We start from the raw sequence: 24,079 nt of genomic DNA, 5'->3' as shown, positions 1-24,079 counted from the left end.
TCAAACAGTCCTCCCTCATAATGCAATATACAGTATAATACTGATCCAGTCACATTCAGAGTGCATATGTACATAAACCTCCTATTTCACTGATGTCTGGTGTAACGAGATCTACTGTACGTGCTCTCAGCTGTATTGTTACCACAGCAACGGATGCAGACAGGTTAACAGACAGTCTGAATCCAACCCGGCTTCGCAGATAAATAATAGAGTGGACAGTCATATCTAAGGATAATAAATCAGATCCCCTGCAGTCACTCTAAAATGTCTTTACTGATGTTTACTCTGAATAAGAGCATGAGCTGCAGGTAAATGCCACTTTAAAGTGTCCTTAAACACACGCGGCTTCATTCATTACTGCTATTTCTGTTTATCTTGTGACTTCATTTAACCTTGTGTGCTGCTTTGTGACACACTTGTTTTCAGATTGAAGCTCCTTGATTAAATTCAAGGTGTAAATCTCTTTGTTATAGGTGAAGTAGTCTCCTGGTGGTGCGGAGGCCGGGAGGAGAACGGGCAGCAGCTCCAGGAGACGGACCTTCAGTTTGCCGTTAACTGTAGTAACTTGAATTCAGCCAGCAAACCCGTGCATCGGGAGTCACAGCGAGCTGGTGGAGCGCTGGTAACGGCCTGTGTAATGGCAACAAAGTTTGCTGATCCGGCGTGGAGTCGGGGCGGTCCCCCGGGATCAGACCCCCGCGATCAGACCCCCGGCGCTCAGGTTTACACTGCTGGCTGAATTTGAGTTGCTACAGCTAACTGCTACCTGAAGGTCCGTCTCCCAGAACCGCCGCACCAAACCAGTAAAACTCATCCAATCAAATTGCCTCTCTTTCTCTCACTGACATCCCATTGGTTGTGAGTGGTCCCGCCTTCGGCAGGAAGTACATCACAATAACAAAGCTCTGCACTCTCCTACAGTGACTTTAAAGTTCACTGGAGTGTCAGCTGAAAGCTTTCAGATATAAAGTGCAGCTCTCCTGTTGTGTTGGCCCAGCAGGCTGCGGGGGCCGGAGGAGGGCCCAGGCGGGGCCGGACGGGGCCGGCCCGCTGGGCTGCTGGGCTACCGGCCGCCCACGGAGAGGCCTGGCTGGGTGGGCGTCATCTATGGAGCAATTGATCCCAGCCAGGACAAAAAGTCTCCCTGTTGTCCTGCTCGACCGGCAGCACCACACAAAAAATGCTCAAAGTCACTGCAACAACCTATACTGTTGTACTACACCACACTACTACTACTACACTATTTAAAATACTCAATGTTACTGCTGCTACTATACTACCTCTTAACCAGTTAGCGGGGATACTCCTACTACTATGACTACTATAACAGTACTTCTACCTATGATAATACCTGAAATGTTACAATCTTAAAATCTACTACTTCTACTGAAAGTATGGATATGACTATTAATTAAAGAGAACACCACTAATATGGTCACTAAAAGTATTACTAACCGCTGATAATATTATTATACCACACTAATACAGCTACAGGTATTAGTGCAACTACTACTGATATTATCCGTACTGCTGCTGCTACTGTTATTAATATTACAACTACAGTACTACTAGTGCTTGAATTGGACTACAGAGTACCGGCGTTCCTGAGTTTGCTTGTGAGTACTTGTACTTCTTAATGTATTTCGCTACATAGCATAGTTCCTATCCTAAAAAAAACATCTTGTACATTCTAGTGGAAAGTACCGTACTTAAGTACAAGTTCGAGGTATTGTTCTTGAGTATTTCCATTTGATGCTACTTTATACTTCTACTTCACTACATTTCAGAAAGAAATATTGTCCTTTTTCACTTATCAAATTAAGATTTTACATAAAACACACATGATCATTTTATAAAATATGATCAACTGTTAAAGTACTGCTTACATATTACAAAATCAATAATAATGCATCGTGAGTACTTCTATTTCTTTATACGCTAAGTACATTTTGCTGTACTTTTACTTAAGTGAAATATTGAATGCATTACTTTTACTTGTAATGGAGTGTTTTATTTCATTTACTTAATTCAAATTATTTGAATTCTTAGATATTATAGTAGAAGTATAAAGTAGCATAAAAAGAAAATATTCAAGTAAAGTACAAGTACCTCATAATTGTACTTAAGTACAGCACTTAAACCTACTTAGTTACATTTCACCACTGCTTGCTGCAGACATGCACTTTGCTCAACGTTATGCTATTTGAAGCACAAACAGATCTTTTAGCTCCAATTTTAATTTAGTTTTGTCTGAGTGTGAAGAGCACAAAATATGAACCTATGGTGGTCAAAGGTCAGAGGTCACAGTCTTCCTGTGATCATGGAACAGAAAACGATGCATACATAAATGTATCTACTAACGTTATCAGTTTCCAAGAAGTTTCCATTAATTAGTGCCGTTGCGTGAGACAAGTGTGGAAAATGTGAAGTGAAAACTTTGTGTAGAGTGTTGTAGTTCTGTATGACTTTCTCCAGACTTTCTCCTTTGAAGTCCAGGCAGGCGTGCTGGGGGGGCGGACGCTGCTGTGGGTTCAGTGTGGAGGTGTTTGCCTGGAGAGGGGTAAAGGTCACGGCTACAGAGCGCGGATCTTATCATCACAGCTGAGCGGCGGCGAGGTTGAGCTGTTTATCAGCTGCTGAGGGGAGAACAAAAAAAGTACCTTTTTGGTGGTATAAGTTTGATGCTGACTTTTGGGCCTGAAACTTATTTAACAAACTGTATTTACTGCAAAGATGCATGCTTTTTTTCCCTTTTGGTATGTACACCAGAAATCAGAAACAATATTTTCACGAGTTAAAATATATAAAGTTAATTTGTTTACTCTCTTTGTTCTGGATCTGAAGATGTTTTTAAAACTAGCATCCACCGATTCAGCCTTGTGTGGCTGATTAATTCAATAAATAATTCACCAAATTACCATTAGTTACCGGGAGACAGTGTTAATCTATAAGTAGGCTGGTAGACTGAGTTAACACAAATGTTGTTACAAAATAGTGTTAAAAGACAAAGTTAAAATCAAAGTAAGACCAATCTATACATAACTTAACAAAATTAAACAAAGCTATAAAACTATCTGTGCATGTTTTTTTTTAGTTCTGTCAGGCTCCTCCATGAAACTAGCTGCTACAAAATGAATGATTTTCCCCACAAAACACAGGAAAGTCTTCTCAGAAAGCTGCTTTTTGTTTTTCACCGAGGTCAGCTGGGAGCGCCGAGGGATCAGGATCGGGGACCGTTTTCTTAGGTCTGTTTTTGGCCATCATTTCTCTCAGTTATGATGACCAAAATATAAAATTTGAATCACTAAATAGAAGTCGGACTGGGCAAGAAACACAAGTAATGTTATTATGATAGCCAAAACTACAAATATAAGATGCAAGTTGTAATAAACCAGAATAATCCTAGAACTGTTAGCAGGATAAAAGGTTTTACAACAGGTTTTCTACAGATGCAGTCCGTCCTCTCCGTCTGCTGGAGGACGCAGATGTTGATGCATCTGGGAAAATTAGATTTTGCAGTAATTAGTCCGGTTAGTGACACTTGACTCTGCGGTGTTGTATCCACGGCTTTCTCATCTCATGGTAATTATCATCATAATCATCATCATTAACCACATCGTAGACCTACACTACTGCATTACACTCATTGATTTTTAATGGTTAATAATGCATGTCCATTGTAAGCACACTGTCTGTGCTCTCTAATCTACATTGTGAGGTAAATGATACAAGCACTGCACTGTTTATTGTTTATACTCTCAGCCACCATATTTCAACTCCTCTCTTTTCCTGATCAGTTGACGGTAATCGATATAAAATGAAAAGCAGCTACACTAATCTGTGGTGCAGAAAAACACCAGCAGCCTGCAGCGAATCACTGGGAACCTCCCATCCTGCTGAGACTCTTCTTGCTTTTTTCCAAAAATCATATTTGGCTGGTGAGACGGTGAAAGGCTCTGGCAAAAATTTGGAAAGCACCAACCATTGTGACCGGTGGATGAAAATGTAAATATCCTCTCTTGATAATGATGCATGTCGTTTCCAAATGTGATTATACAAACAGAATGGTGTGTAACACGCTTGTAATGTGCTTAAGATGTTTTAAAATACATTACCATGCCTGCACACTGCAAAATGTAAAAGACCCTGAAGGAAACCTTTAAGGGTTTTCAGATTAAAACCACAGGGGGACCCGGAACGGTTCCCTGAGGAACCCCGGGATTAAGGATTTACTGTCAAATAAAGCTAATTTGTGACATTTTAGAGCTCTTGTGGGTTTTGTTTCCTGGTGAGGAAGGAGAGATAGCACCAGTCTTTATGTTTACAAAACTACATTTAAACACAAGAGCCTATAAATTGCAGTCCTTAAATATTTTGACTGATAATGAATACTACTGTCCCTACATAGTATGCTGTTAATGGTTTCCTAATGACCACTTGTAAAACAACTAAGTGGTAAAGGCCCTGTGCAGACATAACTTCACCTACTTCCAAGGTAGAAGGGAAAATAAACATTCAATAATGTGAAACATCATTTCATTGCTGTTTCTCTTAAAAAAAATAAAATAAAATTTCATTTTATTTTAACTTTCACATTCTTTAAGACAGATTTTTAAGAATGAGGGCCAATCTCATATAAATCCATTAGTGGCTCCTAGTTTTGCAATAATAAATGCCACCTTGTCATCAGTGGTTTTGTTTTTATTATCAAAATGTGTTGTCAAGGAGCCAACAAAAGTTGACTTTTTGTATTTGAGAGCAACTAACTGATCAGAAGCTTGACTCCCTGGATTACCTGGTAAACTTTGAGTGGTAGACAGACGAATAAAAACCTTTGATTACCTGAACAACTACCTCTGACTTCCCCTCCATTTGGTCCAGTGGAACAACTGTGGTCATGAGTACGATGAACTTCTTGAATGTGAAGCATGGCCGTCGTCCCGACACCTCCCTGCATTGAAATAAACAGTTAATCAAATAAGCAATTTAAATCAGGTCAATGTCCAATAAAACATTGTTGTTCTGCACGTGGACAGGTAACACTGCAGTGTTCTCACTTTACTGTGTACACAGAGGCCAGGCTGTATGAACACAACCGGCAGGGTGATGCCAGAGCGACCATGACAGCTGTCTGCTCTTATATATCTTAGTCTGTTGCACCCGGTTCACACTGCAGCGCTCATCCTGCTCTGCACACAGATACTGTTAACGTTACTGTAAAACCAAACCGCTACATCTCACATCAATGTGATTTCATTATGGCCAATAATCAATTAAGTTAGCAGTTCTTTAAACTAATATTTGATCAAAACATGACAAAAATGTCCATGTTGACGTCTTTAAATGCTTGTTTTGCTCAAACAAAACTCAAAATAGTTGTAGATTGACAAATCAGTTAACCTGTTAACAAGCCAACAAGCCAGCAAGTAACGACGCATTATTTATTTTTTATTATATAGTGTTCAGACTGTATTTTATAGCAGAGGCAGGCTGCCTTGCCTGAAATGCAGACCACCTATTCTAACTTTACAAACAATTTATGTTTTTATAAAATATTAAACTTCAGGTAAAACAGATGTGCTACTTCACATATACCATCAATTTAAAAGAGAGGTTATTGTTTAGGCCACCTTTGACAAACTGAATTGATCACGAGATGCAGGTGGTTTACCGCCTCGACTAAACAAGCTCCTTGGGAAAACCCTGAAAGTGATGCATTTAGGATGATTTTCTGTGGGAGTATCGCACAAACACAACCAGTATTAGTAGTTTCTTGGTTAATAATGCTGTACTGATACTGTAAAACACTGTGGTACAAACTGTACAGAAATATAAGCACCACGTGGGAGATGTGTCGTGGTAACATGCAGCCCCTGCAGGATGTTTTATAATTAAATATTTTAAAATAGGCACACATTTCTCAATCCAAAGAGAGAGTAAGAGGCATGCAGCCATGTGATATCTAGTCTGTAGCATCCTGCCAATAACATGACTCGCTGTGGTCTTTAGTCTGACTCAGACTTGACTCAGGTGGTCCTGATCGCAGCGCTGCAGGAGGTCTAACCAAGGTCGTCTGGGGGGTTTTCTGGAACAGCGTCAGCGCCGTGCTCATCTTTAACCCGTGACCCGCTCTGTTGTCTGCTCAGTTACACCTCACAGTTTAGTCATTTAGCTCGGTGGTCTCCTGCAGTCCGCCTTGCAGGTTTCTGTTAGAAGCAACTAGTTTCATTACCTTGTAAACACAGAGCGAGAGCCCCAAACAGTCAAAACAAAACATGATAGTAGTCTGGGGCTTTAGCTCAACATGAGACAGTGGTTGCTCTTATTTATTCAAAGTTTAAGCACTATTTTACCAGTTTTCAGCCATTATATCTATGTAATACTACATGTACTGTGTTAATGACCTGAATTTATAGTCTACAAATGCACACAAATTGTAAATATAGAATTGTTTTTAAGACTGATAGATTTTTAGACTTAATATCTTTTATATTTGATTGTTTTACACCATTGCTTAAGGCAGTGGTTCCCAACCTAGGGGTCAGGACCCCTTCGAGGGTTCCCAAGTTAAATCTGGGGGGTCACAAGATGCTCAAAGGGATAAACAAAGAAAGAAAATATTCCTGTATCACGAAATTGGGTTATGTTTTTCAGACGTTTCTCTATTTCTTTCTTACTAAAAACCCTTCAAATTTGATGAAGGGGTCACAAGTAGTAACTGTTTACTGACATGAGGAAGTCAAATGTACAGATAATATAATTGTGCAATCAAATATATAAATGTGAAAATGTTTTTTGAAATGTTTAGAATCTTTCTTAATGGTGAATAGTGAAATGTTTCTCAGGGTGTGGTGGTTGAGTTGGGGGAATTTGGACTCGTGATGGCAGCATTTCTTAAAATCCTGGTTACAGTAACTGTCAATATTATCTGTATTTAAGCACAAAGGACAACAAATCCTACATTTACAGGCTGGCAGGAACAATATGAACTCATTTTAGTTCTTAAATTTACTTTGAACATTAGCCATGCACGTTAAACACAAAATTGGAAATGTAAAAATGTTTAGGAAGTATAAAGTTTGGGAATTATAAAGGTTGCTTGTTTGATTTTTGCGTTCCAACTGCAGCTCTAGAAATGTGAGTTACAAGCCAGTAGGAGGACATTTAATATTTTACAGCTTGCATTTGACCTATTAGTGATGTTCAATGACACACAATCTCTTTTGGGGAAGGACTTTTGAGCTTGTTGTTGTTGAAAACATTTTCTTCCTGTGATGAAAAAGAAGCTCATAAGAGGATTGTGACCCTTTGGTTGCTTGATCAATGAGTCCATTTCACTTTACTGTGCCGTCAAGGTACTTTTGGGTGATTTGAACATTTTCTTTGGGCTCAGAAAGTGTCCCTGATCTCTCCAGAGAGTCCAGGGAGGAGCCGTCATCACCTTGATTCAACAGATCCTGCCAAGTCGCCTCCTCAGGGCGTCTGGCTCGCCTCTCCATCACGGCACAGTGAGGAAAAAGAAGCTAAAAATAGCTTGAGGTTGTATCTGGGCAGTGGTTGGCTGAGAGCGACTGATTAGAATAATAGTCAAGCTTTTAAATATGATGGTAATTAGGTTGTTAACAAAATGAGCTCTGTATTGTGATCATGCCATTTGTGAGATATTAGCATTAGATTTGAATCCTTTTAATGCTCGGGTATATGTGGAGGTTGTGCATAAAAACAACAGATTTTGGTGCACTGGGTCAAAGGAAATGAAACCACGAGAGAGAAAAGAAGCACATTAAGAGAAAAAAACAAGATGCTAAGAAGCTGAGATGGTGGAAAATCACATTATTGTCCTTTGTCGCTTCTAAAAATTAAGTGCAAACAGTGATTTTAAAGCCTGATACATTTTTGATATTGTCTATAAACAAAATAAAATAAAAAATATTAGTATTATTGAAATTTTCCCAACTGATTAGATCATGAACTGTCAATTGGAAAAAAGTCCCAGCTGATGTGTCTATTTGTCCTGCCAAAGTGCCCACAAGCAAGACGCTGAAGTGATTAACATGCACAACACTATTTGTTCCAGTAATTGGAAACATCTGTAGGTCAGAGCTGCAATTTTCAGAGACGTGTCAGAGAACAAAAAGCCCGTCTCGCCTCAACCCTCGATGTCATTTAAATTTAAAATGTGCAGCAGCTCGTGGTCATGGCACCCTTGGATAAAACAAGACTATTATACTGTTCATTATTAGGCAAGACAAAACAACAACAACAGCATCAACAGCAGAGGGGCTGGTGAAATTTCTCCACGGATATCAGATAGGCTGAGTGTGCCAAGACGGTTTTGATTTTATCATTTTTATATATATTTTTTTTTTTTACGACAGCACATAGTCTAGTTTTTGAGGAAGCCTATTACTGTCCTCCCACTCACACCCATCAGTAGCAGGCGCACCACGACCTCAATAACCCTCCACACACATATAGAGACTGGTTCAGTCCATTTAAGACTGCACTGATACACTCAGGACACTACTGCCATCAAGTGGCTGATACCACAGACTGCCTCCAAAGCATCCTGCAGCATCAACGCACTACTGTATCTACTGTAAGGACAATTTCAAGCACTTTTTATACCTCTACATAACTACATTTAAAACAATATTGTACGTTTTACTTCACTACATTCATCTGACAACTCTAGTTATTTTACAAATTAAGGTTTTACATTTTAGAAAATATGGCAAGCTTCAAAAATACAATTGATCATTAACAGAAACTGCATTCAAAAGGTTACTTAAGTAAAAGTATTATCAGTAAAATGTACATAAAAGTAAGAAGAGTACTCATTATACAGCATAAAGCCCTCCATCACTGTTCAAATAGTATCAATTATATTATTTAATTACTACTAAATAGAATTATTATTAGTAAAATGTCTGTTATATTATTATATATGATATATTAGATTGTTAATACTAATATAATAATAAGCCAATATAGATGAGAAGTCCTTAAAGTTCTCAGAAAAATGGAAAATTGTACATTTACAATATCCTTTAATCCTATACGTCTCAAACTGGTCCTCACAAGGTTAGTAAAATAAACACGCAGACGGTCATTAAACTCAATCTGGGGTTTTACTGGTGAGATAAACATTTCATAATGTTTTTTTACCAAGATGATTAAGACACACTGATGCCGTATTAATGGGCAAAACATCCTTTAATCATTTCATTTACAGGAAAAACAAACAGAATTTCTTCATCTAGCTGTGTTTCTGAGGGCTTTTCCATCTAGACCACATTAAAAACACAGAATACTGGGAATTGTTTGGCATGAAAATGTAAAACAAAGACAGTAAATACAGTGTGTTGGCTAGTGGCAGCTTCAATACAAAAATATTGGAATGAGGCTTTAAAAAGACCCTCAGTATGACAGATCTTCCTGTAGGAGTGTAGCTCAGTAAAGGGATGCTTGCTTGACATCTCATAATAATAAGTTAGAACAATAATGGTGATTAAGAGGCTTACAGTGTGTTTAAAAGAGGCACTTCTTCATCATCGCTACTTCAGTAAATTACATAAATATATATCTCAGCCAGCAGTTCATCCTGTGCTGAGTAATAAAAGTGGGCTTGATGACGTCCAAAACAAAAGATGAGGTCAACTTGTTTCAGTCCTCTGAACCTGCGATGCAAAGAAATTCAGCATTGATTAATTAAAGTTTTACACTAACTCCCAACCCCCAAGGCCACAGAAGATTTGCTGCAGAGCTGCGAGGAAATTCTGCAAAAGAAACTCAACAATAATTAAATTTATTAGGATCTCATAGCGGGGGTTCTGCAGCATTTAACGAGCTGCATTTTAGACTTTTTAATACTTCAGAGAACACAATTTAATATCTGTTTCACGATCATACTGGCCAAAGCAACTCCCCGCAGTATATCACAATAATTCCTGCCAGTAAAATTACATTTTGGTTTCAGTTTAACCAAATGTTAATCAACCCTCTCACTCATTTTCTAACTCATAGGAATGTTGGGATGATAAATACAGTGAAAAATATTCATGTACTTAAAAAAACAGCACTTATATTGTGAATGTATTTGCACACACTGCAGTGTGCAAACTGATGGTGTAAAGAACTATTTAACAATTCTGACCCCTCGTCAATATAAAAACTGTCTAATGATTGGGAACTCCTGTATTGCAGCGCATGAAAAATCACTGCTGCAATTTAAAAAAATCTCTAAAATGGTTTCATTTGTGTCGGAGAATAACCTCAGTTAATGGTAAATTCTTAAAAATGCACTTTAATGTGTTAATTTGTGTGCTGGCACTGAAGTTCTTTTAAATGCTGTTCATGTTAGTGTGGAATCAAACTGCTACATGTTGTCAGATTTCCTTTTTTTTAGCTAAATTAAGTTATTAAATAACTTTGAAGGATTCTCCTTCACACTCCACCGGTAAAGGGCAGTAAATATAGAGCACCGCGCCGCGAGGTGTGTTGGATTTGACCACCTCTGAGGGGCAAATGCCACCAAGTGCACCTCCAGTTTCATCCAAACATTCAACCCAAACTCCCCTTTGCAAAAACAACCCATTAAAACAAGTCATGTCTGAGTCTTAAAATCATTTTTAAAAATGAGTTGCAGTATTTCCAACTTGTTTCCAGAATTCTGGCCTTATTTCAAGCTATTTTCTTTAAATAATAAATCTATATAAATACAGTTTTTGTCAAGATACTGACTCATTTACAGGAAGTACTTGACACAAGCGAAACAACAGCAGACTATTAGTCAGATTTTAAGACTGAACTCGAGACAAACCGACTTGTTAAGATGAATATTTTTGCAGTAATAAAACACACAGTTTAAAGCTCAGTGTGTGTAAATTAAATAGTTTCTAAGTGAACAGACTGTCTGGGTTTTCTATTCCTCTGTCTGAGGATGGGTGCGTTTGGTCTTTGTCCTGGTTAGAGTCTGTGGGTGCTGGGTGGGTGGGGTTTGGTTGTGTGGGTGTTTCTGTGCCGTCATCAGTCGGGTTTCTGTGTGACGCCTCGTTCTCGGCTGACGCCCGCTCATTAGGTACCTGGCAACAAGAGGAACAAACAGTGATGATGGTTGACAGACAAACAGTTTTGGCAGCAACATGGAGGAACAACTATCTTTTATTTAATAAATGATCTACAAACAGGAAAGAGCGAGCTGAAAAAACGTAGTCAACACAACATTAAAGCAATGATGTTAATGCTCACATGTTAAGGTGCTAACTAGATAAACTCACTATGACATAGATTTAAAAAACAGCCAGACTTCCCTTCACGTCTAACTTCCTCTGCTGCACTAATCTGTCAGGAACGTCTTCAGCCTCAGTGAGACCTCGGCTCCTCCAAAATGGCCGCCGGAGGGTGGGGTGGGAGGGTGACATCACCGAGCGAGTCATAAAGGCATGCATGCAGCACACAAGGCGCCACGACACGGGGGCGTGGGAGGATCGCAAAAACGTATGCATGCATGTACACGCCCACATACCACAGAAGTTTAGATGAGTCACTGTAATCACCACATGCATCAACACACACACACACACACACACACACAGAGGAAACCCTGGACGCCCCCCGCACACATGCTGTACACACACAGTAGTTTTCCATCGACTTTGGCACGCAAAGACGTCTCACCTGTCTTCAGAGTGTGTGTGTGAGCGGAGGAGGAAGTGTCAGAAAGTTCCGGTTAGTGAAAGTTAAAGCTGCACAGTCATTAAAGTTTCAGACACAACAGATGGAAAGGGTATTATTATTAGTAGTATTATGTGTATATATATATATATATATATATATACAGCTACTACTGTCAGCAGGCACTATGGTCCAAGTGTTTGTTTGATTTCTACTTTAGATTTTAGTTATTCATATTTTGTTATCTATTTATCTATCTATCTATCTATCTATCTATCTATCTATCTATCTATCTATCTATCTATCTATGTATGTATGTATCTATCTATCTATCTATCTATCTATCTATCTATCTATCTATCTATCCTTATTCTCTTTTAATTACTGTGCTGAGCATAATTGTTCATATTTGTTCACCTGTAGAGGTCGACTTTCTGAAGGTGGTCCGTTGCTCTTCGCCATGTTCATCATCTCCTTGATCTGGACGATGGCGAAGGCGATGGTGACCCACGGGGCGCCAGAGAGCACCCATGCCGGCTTGGCCACGTCCTCCTGCTCCTCCTGGTGTTTGGTCTTCTTGACGGGCAACGCGGCGGCCTGATGAGCCGGGGCGGGGCTACCGGCGGCGGTCTGGCTCTGCACCAGGTCGATGGTGGCGATGGGAACCGGGCTGGAGGCAACCGGGATGTTCTCAGCCAGCATTTTGTCCTCTGAGAGAAGATGAGGTGAGAGGAAAACAAGATTTATTTTAGAATAAAACTTACCTTAAATGTATTTTAGATTTCAACAAAGAGTCTCGACTCATAGAGGAACTAAAAAATCACTACAACTGCAGCAAAAGCATAAGAAATAAAGAGGAGAAAAACGGCATACGACCGCAAACATAATCTAAACAAGCTGAAAATAATTACAGAGGAAAGTAAAAAACAATTGTGATCATATAACGGTTGTTTCCACCAACATTCATACTTAATTTTTAGTCTTGCAAGTCAGAAAGGCGAACATACTGAATGCCAAATAAATACAGACTTGAATTATAGTTGTGTCTCTGAAATCCTACAAAATCCAACTGCTGAGAACCTACGAGAACTAAGATTATTCTGTTAATTAATTAATCTGCAATCTGCATGAAAAGGAAAAAATGAATGAACTTTGCATGGAGAGATTAGGACATGGACTGTAAACTCCTGGAGGAGGTGGACTCTAGTCGAGCTGCAGTGAAGCACTAAAACCTGCTGACGTGCCTTTCTGTCCACATCTTATTAACGTTTTCTCACCTTTCCCCTCAGCCTCTCCTGTCAGACACTGGATGAAGGAGAAGATGAGGAGGATGACGAGGGAGGCCATGCCGATTCCTCTGAACGTTGCTGCAGCACCTGCAAAGCAAACAGGAGGAAAACTGTAAGTGGTGTATGAAACACTCACATCTTGAAGTATCTCAACTTGATTTATTAGAAGACTTTCATTCAGTATTAAGTTTAATTAGAGCAGGAATACTCCATTTAAATAGCTGACAGATACGCAGTCACCGATATATCCAGGTTATTGCTTTTTAAAAATGTTTTTCTGCCCCAAAATGAATGCACCATAACACCACAACTGCTATTTAACTGCATTAGCCAGTACACTATACTATATATTGACTATATGCCACCGTTGTGTCGTACCAAAGTAGTTGACAAACACTCCTCCCACCATGGCTCCACAGCCGCGGCCCAGGCCGAGGTGAACGCCCTGCAGGATGCCCTGCGCCGACGTCCTCAGGGCCGGCGGGACCGCCGCACTCAGGAAGGAGATACAGGCTGCCCAAACTGAGGCGTGGGTCACACCTGGAGGACACACAGGGACAGATATAGGTCGCAGCTGGAGGAGGATGACGTCTGAAACTACTCACAGAAATTTAAACTGCAGCTACGGCGTTGTTTCAAAATAAACTGGACCTACAATGATGCAACTGTTGACTATTTCATGTTTTATAATTTAGGAAAACATTGTTCTGTGTGCGTGTTAGTGAGATACATTTATTGTTGGTTTTAGTCTCTAAAAGTGAACAAAAATAGCCTTTATCTTTAACTTCAAAAGTCCTGACGCTTTGAGAAGATAATTTATACACAATTAAACGCAGCCTTGTGGAAATGATGAACAAAGAGATACAGCAGAGGCATTTATTGTTCATTTAACTGAGCTGCCTGTGTCTCTGTAAACTTGTTATATACCAATGTGGTAAACTGTACGTGGGAAAGCTGCAGCTGCAGCTGTAATGTTTGAAAATCAAGAGAAACGGCCGACCTCTATAAAGTAAAATGTCACTGTATTGTTTATTTCTTTTTGGCACTTCTTCAGTTCTGGACAGCCTGGAGTAAGATTTCACGTCTTTGAGGGAACAGCTGAGAGTCTCAGTCTCCACATTTGTCTTCAAGTGTTTTGGCTCAAGTTTCAGTGGTAAAAATCACACTTTATTTATCGGGGTTACTGAAACTGTGATCACAACATACCGCAAAGTGAAATATGATTCAACAGTGGTGCCATTATTTAACACAGCCTAAGCACTGCTTTGTTAAAGCACATTACTTCTTCTTTAATATTCTTTTTCTATACCTCTCTGTGCTCTTGTTTCCTTCTCACTTTTCCTTCGTAAATATTTTATTATAAATTATATATAAAAGTTGAGTTCTATTTCTTAAGAAACAAGGTTAACTTAATTCCACAGATTTTAAAGAGTTATGTTACATTGAGACACTACTTTAGTGTCATTACAGTAATTAAATATAAAAACAAATTCATATATATTCACCTCAAGTAAGTAATAAGTCTTGTTTATCAATAATTAGTGTAACTTAATTAACATTTCCACCATGGCAGTAATTAAAGATCGATTTATTACAGTAAATCAAAATAAGTTTAATTGCAAGTGGTTAAAAGAAAAATAAATGTTTTAATTACATTATTTTGCTTCTGTTTGACTGTTTTTTTTTAATGTCTTTATAAGGCGCCTTTTATTACATATATATCACTACCAGCACATTAATGGGCAATAATTAACAAGAAATACAAGATATTTATAATAGATCATTTAGAAACAGTATCTCCATTACATAGTTTGTTCACCAGAGAGCAACGTTAATTTTTCGATTGTAAAATGTCCTGATCAATACACGTCTCGGTCACTACTACTGCTAAATTCATAAATATTAATATTGATATCTGGCCCAAAAAAAGACAACATTTGTCGGTCTGAGATTTATTTACTGTGCAAAATGTAATGAATATATCCCTTCTGTTGTGGTTAAACATCTCCCTACATGAAGATCAAATCTGCACTTTTATTTTGCCAACTTCCTGTCTGAAGTCACGTGACCACCACGCCTTCACAAAGGGCTGGCCGCAGCTTATCAGGCGCTGTGTGCTCAAGTTAAACAACAGTAAAACTGTAATGATGTGTTCTGATGTTGTTAAAGTCAAATCTACTCAGTTTAAAACTTTCTAATTGTTTTACTGGTCAAGAGTAAAAATAGGCAGCGAACTAAAGTTAAAGTATTGAACTAGTTTTCACGTGTTTATTCTGTGAGGCGTCAGTGTTTCCTCAAGGCGTACTATTTCAAACAAACCAAACAGACTCTCACAGTAGTTGCTCCCCTCTGATCTCTTAACTATAGTTTACCATCTTACATAAGTATATATATAAAAACAACAACACAATGACATTTGTAAACAGTAATACAGTAGAGCAGCGGTGCAGAGTGCAAAAGGTGCTGAAATAAATATGATTAATGTACATGAGGTAGGTGGATATGACAGTTTATACAGATTATACAGTGTATACAGGGATGCTTATATTTATATTTGTAGTAGAGAAAGTACGAGAGAGCGCGACACCGAGGCTGCTATTTGTACCGCCATTTAATATCTATTTGGGGGATAATTATGTCTTCAGTTTTGAAACTACAGTTCCTGTAATGCTTTGTGGGATGTACACAGGAAGTATAATGTTGCCACGGATACAGCGAGTTGGCTGTGGGCTACAACTTTTTTAGCCTTTTTGTGTTTACATTTGTGTCAAATTGGCACCATTAAAAGTGTGCCAAATCAAATATTATCAGTTCATGTTTGTGATGTACTCATGGATGTACAAACAACTGTCACTGGATTACTGTGATATTGAAGAAAATGTGACGATTCTTAGGCAAGTTCTGCAGTTATAAGGAGTGTCCTTTTTCTATGATTTCTAAGAGGATTATTTATTCACGATGGAGACAATGATTTCCTTGGAAAATGTGAGTCACACTAAATCTAACACTATATGTATCGTGTCTGTTGTGAGTTATGAAAAGGAGTACAATGTTTGATGCAAAGGCGTTAGAGGTCGTTTCAGGTGAGGTGGAGTGCTGGGAGAAACCCATTATTGTAAATGACTGTTGATAATAAAATAGGCTGAACTGTCGGAGGAAAAAGGCCGACTGATAAGCGTCCTGTTAGACAAACAAGGCCGCTTCCTGTCCTGTCCCCAGGGTCCTAGCTTCCACACACTCCCTGCAGACGGAGAAATGTTACCTTGAAGAACTTCCATAGGCAGGACGATCCAGGCGTTCGTCAGGTAGGAGATGTACAGGTAGCGAGCTGTGTTGCAGGCCAAGCCGATGTACAGCACCCTAAGAGGGAAGATAAATATATAACTTTTTGGACTTCATGTGGACTTTATGTAGAATCATACAGCCTTTAAAGCAGAGTGCAAAAGTATAGTTTGTTAATTGCAGTTTGTTTTAGGGCTGCAACCAACGATTATTCATGAGCTGACAGCATCAAATAGTGACAAATTACCGTTATAATTTGCCAGAGCACAAAGTGACGTGGAAAATGACATGTCCAAAACCCAAACATACTCAATTTACTGTCATATGACAAAGAAAATCTTTATATTTGAGAGGCTGAATCCATCGAGGGATTGGTATTATGCTGGAAAAATTCTCAAAACTTTAGATTGGTTAAATTGGTTATTAACTAAAGTAACCAAGTTTTTTTTGTGGGCTTTTGGTAACCGTCTTGAAATTGATTCACTCTCCTTTAGTGTAGAAAATGTCTTCAAATTTCTGATTTTGCTTCCCCCAAAGTAAAACCATCCACAGGGTTGTTTGGTTTATTATGTCTCATGACATTTTCTTATTTGTTGAAGGTCTTTGCTCTCACCAGGACAAACAAAGAAGTCAAACGGATCTGAAAAATGACACACCCTCAAAACGCTCACTTGTTCATCACCAGACTGGCACAAGATCACTTCAATGTTTGTTCATCCAAAGAAGGTTTGCTGAGCACTCAAACAGATAAGTCAGGTGATGCATGGTTGAATGACAGCTGAGGATCTCTCACTAAAAACATGAAGATCTTATTATCTTATGTATTAATGTGGGCTTTTTGGACAGGGTCAGGACACCTGCAGCCTGCTGTGACTTACTAACATCCTCCCATCTATGATCAGATGGACGACCACCAGAGTGAGATGTTAAAAAGCTGCAGCTTGCAGTTTGTTTCTACTCGAGCTCAGACTTTCCATGAAAGCAGGAAGTGTGTTGGCAGCAGAGTGTCACATCCTCTGAAGACTGAACAACATGAAGAAAATACAAAGTGTGAGATGAACCTGCTGAATACTGACTCAACAGTAAAGCATAGATTGAAGTTAATGTTATATTAAAATTATGATTTAAATCAGTAACTGTGTGAGAAAATACTTAAAAAAGATGAACTCGAGACCCCCACAAGCGGCCACAGGAGAAATCTGAGGGGTCGTGAGATAATTACCAGAATAGACTTTCCTCTATCTAATAAAATAAAGGCCTTTATGATTAATATAAGGCAGCAAGGCAGGGATATTTAGTTAGTAATTAATTATAATTCTTTCAAAAACACTCCCTTCCCTTTAACTTCCCCTCCAGCGCTGTACCTGTAACGTCTCGGACTTTGCAACAACTCCTGAGTCAACAGCAGAGACGTTGCAGGTACAGAGCTGTAGGCGATATTTAACACCAAGCTCTCAAATGTCCCTGCTGTCCGCGAGGGCCGACTTCGAATGCACTCCGACAGAAACCCCCCCGAGCATCAATGACAGCTTTGTCTCATATATTCACTCTTCACTGCTGCTGCTGCTGCTGCTGCTGCTGCTGCAGGGTGGAGGACGGATTTGACTGCTCAGTTTGAAGCACAAAAATATGACCTTATTCACTGTCCAATGTATGATTTAGCTAGTTTATTATCAGGCTGTACTGGAGGTCAATAAGGTTGCAAAAGATGAGGAAGTCAGTCATGATTTACAAGATCTACTGGACATTTAATTGGACTTGAAACTAAATCTAACACCTGCTAGTTTAAAAGAGTGTTGGCTACTTAAAGCAGGATAAAGAATAACAAAATACAGTTTTTCATTAAAAATATTTGTTTTTATACTGAAAAAATTAAAATAGCTTGAGGCTATCTTCACCTATGAGGTTTTGTGGTTCTGTTTGTTTTAGGGCTGCCGTCTCTTAGTCGACTAATTGATCATTTTGGTCTTAGTCAACTAAGATTTCTTTAGTCCATTAGTCATTTTTATGCTTTTTCATGCATTTCTGAGTACATCTTTGGTAATCACAAGAATTAAAATGGTGCTTTTGTGTGATTCTTTGTGGAGAAACTCGGTATCACAGGTCTGTCGTTTAAATCAACTAATCGATTAGTAGACTAAAAAGTGTTAGTCGACTAAGAATTTCTTTGGTCGAGGACAGTACTAGTTTGTTTATAATTTATATTTCAATAGGATCTAAATCCAGGACTATATTAAGGGAGTTTTGCAACATTTGTGCATATTTTGAACATTATTTCTACATAAAGAATCTGCTATGTGTAATCACATGCAGATTCATGTTGTGTACATTTAAAATAACAGATTTAGATGACTGCAGCCTTGGTGGAGGTACATGTATATGCTCCAAGCGCTTTCCAGTTTAAAATGTCACTGTTTGTTGTAAAAAACAGTCTTTACGCTGCATTTCATATCAATTATGTCATTAATAAAACATAAATATCAAACACTCTATGATTCCAGCTTCTCTAATGTCTGCTGTTTTCCTCCGCTGTATTTCACTGTAAAGTGAATATTTTTGGACATTTAAAGACATGACTTTGGGATCTGGGAACATTTTATAGACTAAACAAATAATGGTAAAATGAACTGACAAATCAATCACTAATAATAATAGTCTACATTTTATTCTCTTCAAATTCAGTGAAAGATAATGTAACCTCCCAGGTGTGTGTCTTACCTGACGTGTCCGACCAGCTCGATGAACTTGTGGCTGGTGAAGTAGGCAGCGAGCTCCGAGATGTGGCTCAGGACGGAGCAGACCCCGAACAGCGTGGTGGTCCCATTCAGGTCCTCTAAGTGCCAGTACAGGAAGGTGAAGACGAAGCCGTAGCCGAAGCCCATGAACCAGGCGACGAACAGGACGGAGCTGTAGCGCACGCTGCAGAGCAGCTTTAGCAGGTCGCTGTAGTGGAACTCCTGAACAGCGTCAGGGCTGACGGAAGTCTGGTCCGAGGAGTTGGACTCAGGTAACGCTCTCGGGCTGCCCACATCCTCCACCACCCCCTCTGGAACCTCGTGTCGGTAGTCGTCACCATTGTCAAAGTAAAACTGAGTGGCAACAATGAACGCCAGGCCCATCAGCACACCAAAGGAAATGAAGGCGATCTGATAGTTGTGGAGACGGAATTCGGGCACGATGCAGCCCACGCCGTCGATCATCACGGTGAGGTGTGTGTGGTCGATCCAGATGCCCACCAGCAACATGGCCATACCCCAGCCCAGCGAGCCCCACATCCTCTGCAGACCGTACCGGTCACGAGCCTTCCCGAGGTACTGCAGGGTGACGGTGTCCACGATGGTGATGGCGGGAGCGCTGAAGAACTCGCCCACGATGATGACAAGCAAGATGAGCAGGAAGATGTTCTCCACCTGGTCCTTGTTGTAGATGATCTGGTACTCCTTGGGCTTGGTTGGAGCAGGGGAGGTTGTGGTCGTGGTAGTGGGGAGGGTGATGTTTGGGGTGTGGAGGGTGGTGTTTAGCGTGAGTTGGGTGGGGGTTGGCTTGAGCTGGGTGGTGTTTGCCGGGTTTAAGGGAGCTGAAGTGTTGTTGGCGTCTATGCTTCGCTCATGCCTGTGCAACACGCTTAAATAGGAGTCCAGGATCTCAGGAAGCCAAGGGATGTTTAGAAGGCTCCGGCGAGTTCTGGTGTGGTTGGTGGAGTTGCTCAGCTGCGTGAAGTTACTGTGCGGGAGAGTCGGCATCACAGGCGGCATCGTTGTCGGAGGTTCAGCACCTAGCTCCTCACACTTCATCTCAGCGGGTTTGACAAAGCCGATGCCGCAGTTGAACACCAGCCAGCAGAAAACAGAAAACAGCAGGACAAGCTTCCCTTTCTTGAAGCGGTCGGCCACCACTCCCCAGAAGGGGGCGCTGCAGAACTCGATGAAGTAGCGGATGCCGACGAGCAGCCCACTGCGGCTGGCCGACATGCCGAGCTGCTTGTAGTACACGGCCAGCAGAGGGTGCAGCGAGCCGTAGGCGGCGTAGAAGAAGAAGTAGAAGAGTTTTGAGATGAGGAGTTGGCTGTTGATTTGGAGGCACATCCTCTCGCAGCAGTCTATTGAGTTGGGCCGCGAAGCCACTGACTGCTCGGATGGTGTGTCCGAGGACGGTGGCGTCGCAGAACCATCCGCCGGCCCCTCCATCGACAGCGTGTTGAACGGCTCGGCCAACACATACTTCCTCTTCTGCTCTTCCTCGTCGTCTGACAGGATGGCAACCTTGTCGTCAGCTGCCATATCTGGAAGATAAGGCGAGAGCGGCACCAACGTTCAATAACCAAATGATGCTGAATTCATTCTGTCTGCTTTGTGAAACCACAATGATGTTTGGCAGGATACCAAACATGATGACGGGTTCCTCTACTGTAAATATAGCAGTATATCTCTATTTAAAAAACAGGTGATGATCACCATGAAAACACAAGTGCCTTAAAATGACTCACATTCTTTCCCCAACATCAACACCTAGTCAGGCATTAATCAGACATCCAATACTAATAGAAATAGAGCTGGTGAGCTTTAAATACTGCACAAAATAGCTTTTTAAAGTAGTAATACTAATTAGAAGTGTGATTAAGGGATGTTACAGAGATGTTTACCTTCCTTGACAGAACAGCTATTTATAGAGCAGACACACATGATACAACAGGAGTTAAATCAGGTCTAAATGTTTTCATTTGGAGACCTGACTGCATTATTAAATGTTAGATCTTGTTTTAAAAGCCTCAACCAACTTTAGATAAGTGAAACCTTTATTTTATTTGTGTAAAAGGGGAAATGTCTCTGCTTTTTTGCTATGCAGAGAAATGACACCATACAATAGCACTATACTAGATTAATAGGGAGACTCCAGAGACTGACTGACATATTCATTTCCTCCTTTTCACTTGGAAAACAAAAGTAGAAAAGTTGTTTTTACCTGCTTAAATTCAATCACACAACTCTGGAGTCAAAAAGCAGTGAAATCACTCACATTTCTGTGTTTTAACAAATAAATAAAGGTTACACAAATCAGAAACTGTGTGTTAAACAGTCTCTGGGGTCTAATGTAGTCCAGTATTATAAACCCAGGCATCGTGCTCATTTTCAGGTTCATACTTGTATTTTGTGTTTCTAATAGAACATGTTTACATGCTGCAATGTTAAAAAAACACTTTATTTTCCTCATACTGTCTGCTTGAATATACCTGTATTTACTCTCTGTCTGAAACGCTCCGTTTTAGTGCATTTCAACGGAATTGCAACAGAATTGCGTTGCCTGGCAACAGTTTGGGTCCATGTTTACTTCCTGTCAGCTGATGTCATTCACATACACTGCAACCAGGAAATAAACTGGGACACATTTAGAATGTTAAACCTTAAACCCACTCAAACCTGCTTTATAATATAAAAGACATGAAAATCTGACTTTTTACAATATGGGACCTTTAATATCAGGAAAACCTTTCTGCCACGGTGGCAGGTGACCTGAAAGTTTTACCTGCCACAGCCAACATTTGCCCTGTTAATTGGCAGGTGGCAGGTGCTAATTTCATTCCCTGGACCCAACACTATGTCATGATAGATATTAAAACTGATTATCAAAGCAACATTGATCAATACAGATTCTGCAGCTGCAGAGCCTGCAGCGACCATTGGAGGTCCTCGGACCTCAGTTTGAACACCATCTGTCCGTCACTGTGGGTCCTATGCGGAAGTAGTCGGCATCTTGAACAAAGCTTATTTGAGCTGTTAAACACACTAAATCTAATACATTTAAATAGAGAAAACATGTTATAAATGAGTCAAAATGGAGATAGTCACAATAAACCGGTTAAACAGGCTGGAAGCGACTCTAACGTGGCACCTTCTAACCTCAAATAAACATCATTTAATGTACAATAAAACAGCACATTTAACCACTAAAGGTATTAATGTTCTTACCTGCTCAGGTGACCGCTCCCATTAAACTATGACTGTGCAGTTTCTCTTGTATTTCTCTCCTTTGTTGGTCATATTTCACTGAAAACACCTCCTAAATATTACTATAATTAGCAGGTAATGTTAGAATTTACTGTACTATGTGTAGGTTTTTATTTTAGAGTTAATATAAAGTGTTTCTCCGGCTCTCTGCTCTCTTTGTGTTGAGGAACAACAGCAGCTCGTCTAACCGGAGCTCCCACCTGTCCAACCGTCCAACCTCAGCATGGACCAACCATCAAGCATACCACCATGCACCTGACAGCTTCCTGCACAGGCCTACAAAATAAAACTGCTATATCATTATAATGAAAAGGTGTATTTATTATTTATTTGTAAAATCATTTCAAGTTCAAGTTTAGTTTATTGATCACATACACATTGACATGGCAGTGAGATTCTTTGTTCCTGTTTGTTACTCTCTCATTCCTGTATAACCACACCTGCCTTCTTATTATCCTTAGAACATTTTAAAAGGAAACTATCATCACATTTAATTCATGATGCCTAATTATCTTTTGATATGTTTAGATATATTTTCTTTTCTTCTGTGCTGTGTTTTGTGTGTATTTCATTGTTTTTATTGGATTGTTTCCCACTGTTTGGTTAGGTTTTTCTGCACATTTCGTGTACTTCTTCTTGTTTAACTTTTGCTGTATTTTTAAAATTATGTTAGTTTAGATCTTCTTCCTTTTTTGTTATTGTGTTTTTTCCTCCTGGGGTTGGTGGGAAGGTCCTTTGTATATAAGCCTGTAAGGCTTCTTGACCTCTCCTGACACATTTCTTGTTTTTTTTCATTGACTGGATTTTGTGTAGTTTTATATATGTGCAAATAAATAAATTAAAAAAATAGACAATCGATCAATCAATCAATCAATTGAATAACAACAATGAAGTAAAATATAATCATCTTTATAAATATTATAAATATAGCAGCAACAATAGCAAAAGTTTGAGGAAAATAAAGTTTTTTTTTTAACATTACAGCATTTAAATATGTTCTAGTAGAAACACAAAACACAAGTATGAACCTGAACATGAGCACGATATGGGACCTTTAAATTCTGAATGTGTATATTTTTTTCCAGACAAATGTAATGCTTTTATTTTGTCGACATCCGGTTGCCTCAGTGCTACATGCTGGTCACTTTGACGCAGCAGAGCGACTCTGCCTGAAGGTCTCCAGTGTGTCTGTTAAAGGGGAAACTTCCATTAATACACAGTCAAAACATATTAAAAAAAATCCAGTAATTCATCTTAAAAAGACTCAGTACAACCATCACTGTAAAACAATACAGTAGAGTATAAACAATAACACATTCAACTCACCACTGAGCTGTCCCTACAGTGATATTATGGAGATATTACAGCAACTATAATAATCATAGATAGATATTAATACATTTAATTATTAATCAAATGTCATTAAATGATTTTCAAAGCAATATATCTGTTTTACCTGCAGGGGGCGCCATAGACTTCCATGTAACATTGATGATGTGAATGTCCTTTGTTGAAAAATGTGGGCAAAAGTTTATGTTAAATAATAAGTTTTAATCAATAAAATGTCACAACATCCCATTTAATGTTTTTCAAACTTGGAGTCACATCAGGAACATTGAAAACACACTGTAACTGTAACCACATCCATTCACAGAAATAAAATATTCCAGTGTCGGTTTAAAAGAAAGCTTTTTCATCTTTTGTTGTGAAGCAGATGGGAAATCCCACTAAATTAACCGCAGAGTCTGAAATCTCTTTCCAGGCGTGCAGATGTTCCTGTGGGATTTAAGCAATGACGCTGAAGCAACGATTATTATTATTATTTAC

The 24,079-nt window shown here is 39.4% G+C and overlaps 1 protein-coding gene and 1 long non-coding RNA gene across 3 annotated transcripts; one reads left to right on the top strand and one right to left on the bottom strand.

Moving 5' to 3' along the window:
* Positions 1 to 9,197: 9,197 nt before the first annotated feature.
* LOC119483377 (major facilitator superfamily domain-containing protein 6-A-like) lies at positions 9,198 to 22,484 on the bottom strand. 2 transcript variants are annotated; one of them, XM_037761436.1, is made up of 8 exons: positions 22,214 to 22,484; positions 18,966 to 20,529; positions 16,228 to 16,325; positions 13,344 to 13,505; positions 12,954 to 13,052; positions 12,094 to 12,386; positions 11,680 to 11,683; positions 10,975 to 11,084 (listed from the first exon to the last, which is right to left on the bottom strand). In XM_037761436.1, the coding sequence occupies exons 2-8, from the start codon at positions 20,525 to 20,527 to the stop codon at positions 11,077 to 11,079; spliced, it is 2,226 nt and encodes a 741-aa protein (XP_037617364.1). In that variant the 5' UTR covers positions 20,528 to 20,529; positions 22,214 to 22,484; the 3' UTR covers positions 10,975 to 11,076. The 2 variants fall into 2 exon arrangements, with proteins under 2 accessions (XP_037617363.1, XP_037617364.1); XM_037761435.1 differs by lacking the exon at positions 11,680 to 11,683 and having other exon boundaries at positions 9,198 to 11,084.
* On the top strand, positions 15,552 to 17,392 carry LOC119483411. The gene is made up of 4 exons (XR_005205669.1): positions 15,552 to 15,950; positions 16,185 to 16,270; positions 16,847 to 17,003; positions 17,094 to 17,392. It is a non-coding gene; the product is annotated as an uncharacterized LOC119483411 (long non-coding RNA).
* Positions 22,485 to 24,079: the final 1,595 nt, after the last annotated feature.

This window comes from Sebastes umbrosus, chromosome 24 (genome assembly GCF_015220745.1).
Source record: "Sebastes umbrosus isolate fSebUmb1 chromosome 24, fSebUmb1.pri, whole genome shotgun sequence".
Classification (NCBI taxonomy): Eukaryota; Metazoa; Chordata; class Actinopteri; order Perciformes; family Sebastidae; genus Sebastes; species Sebastes umbrosus.
This window is presented reverse-complemented; position numbering and strand designations above follow the sequence as displayed.

Coding starts and splice junctions, on each gene's coding strand:
- LOC119483377 (XM_037761435.1), bottom strand. CDS start 20,527: ATGGCAGCTGACGACAAGGTTGCCATCCTGTCAGACGACGAGGAAGAG. Junction 13,506..16,227: donor GCCTATGGAAGTTCTTCAAG/GTAACATTTCTC, acceptor TGTGTCCTCCAG/GTGTGACCCACGCCTCAGTT. Junction 11,085..12,093: donor CAGAAAGTCGACCTCTACAG/GTGAACAAATAT, acceptor TCTTGTTGCCAG/GTACCTAATGAGCGGGCGTC.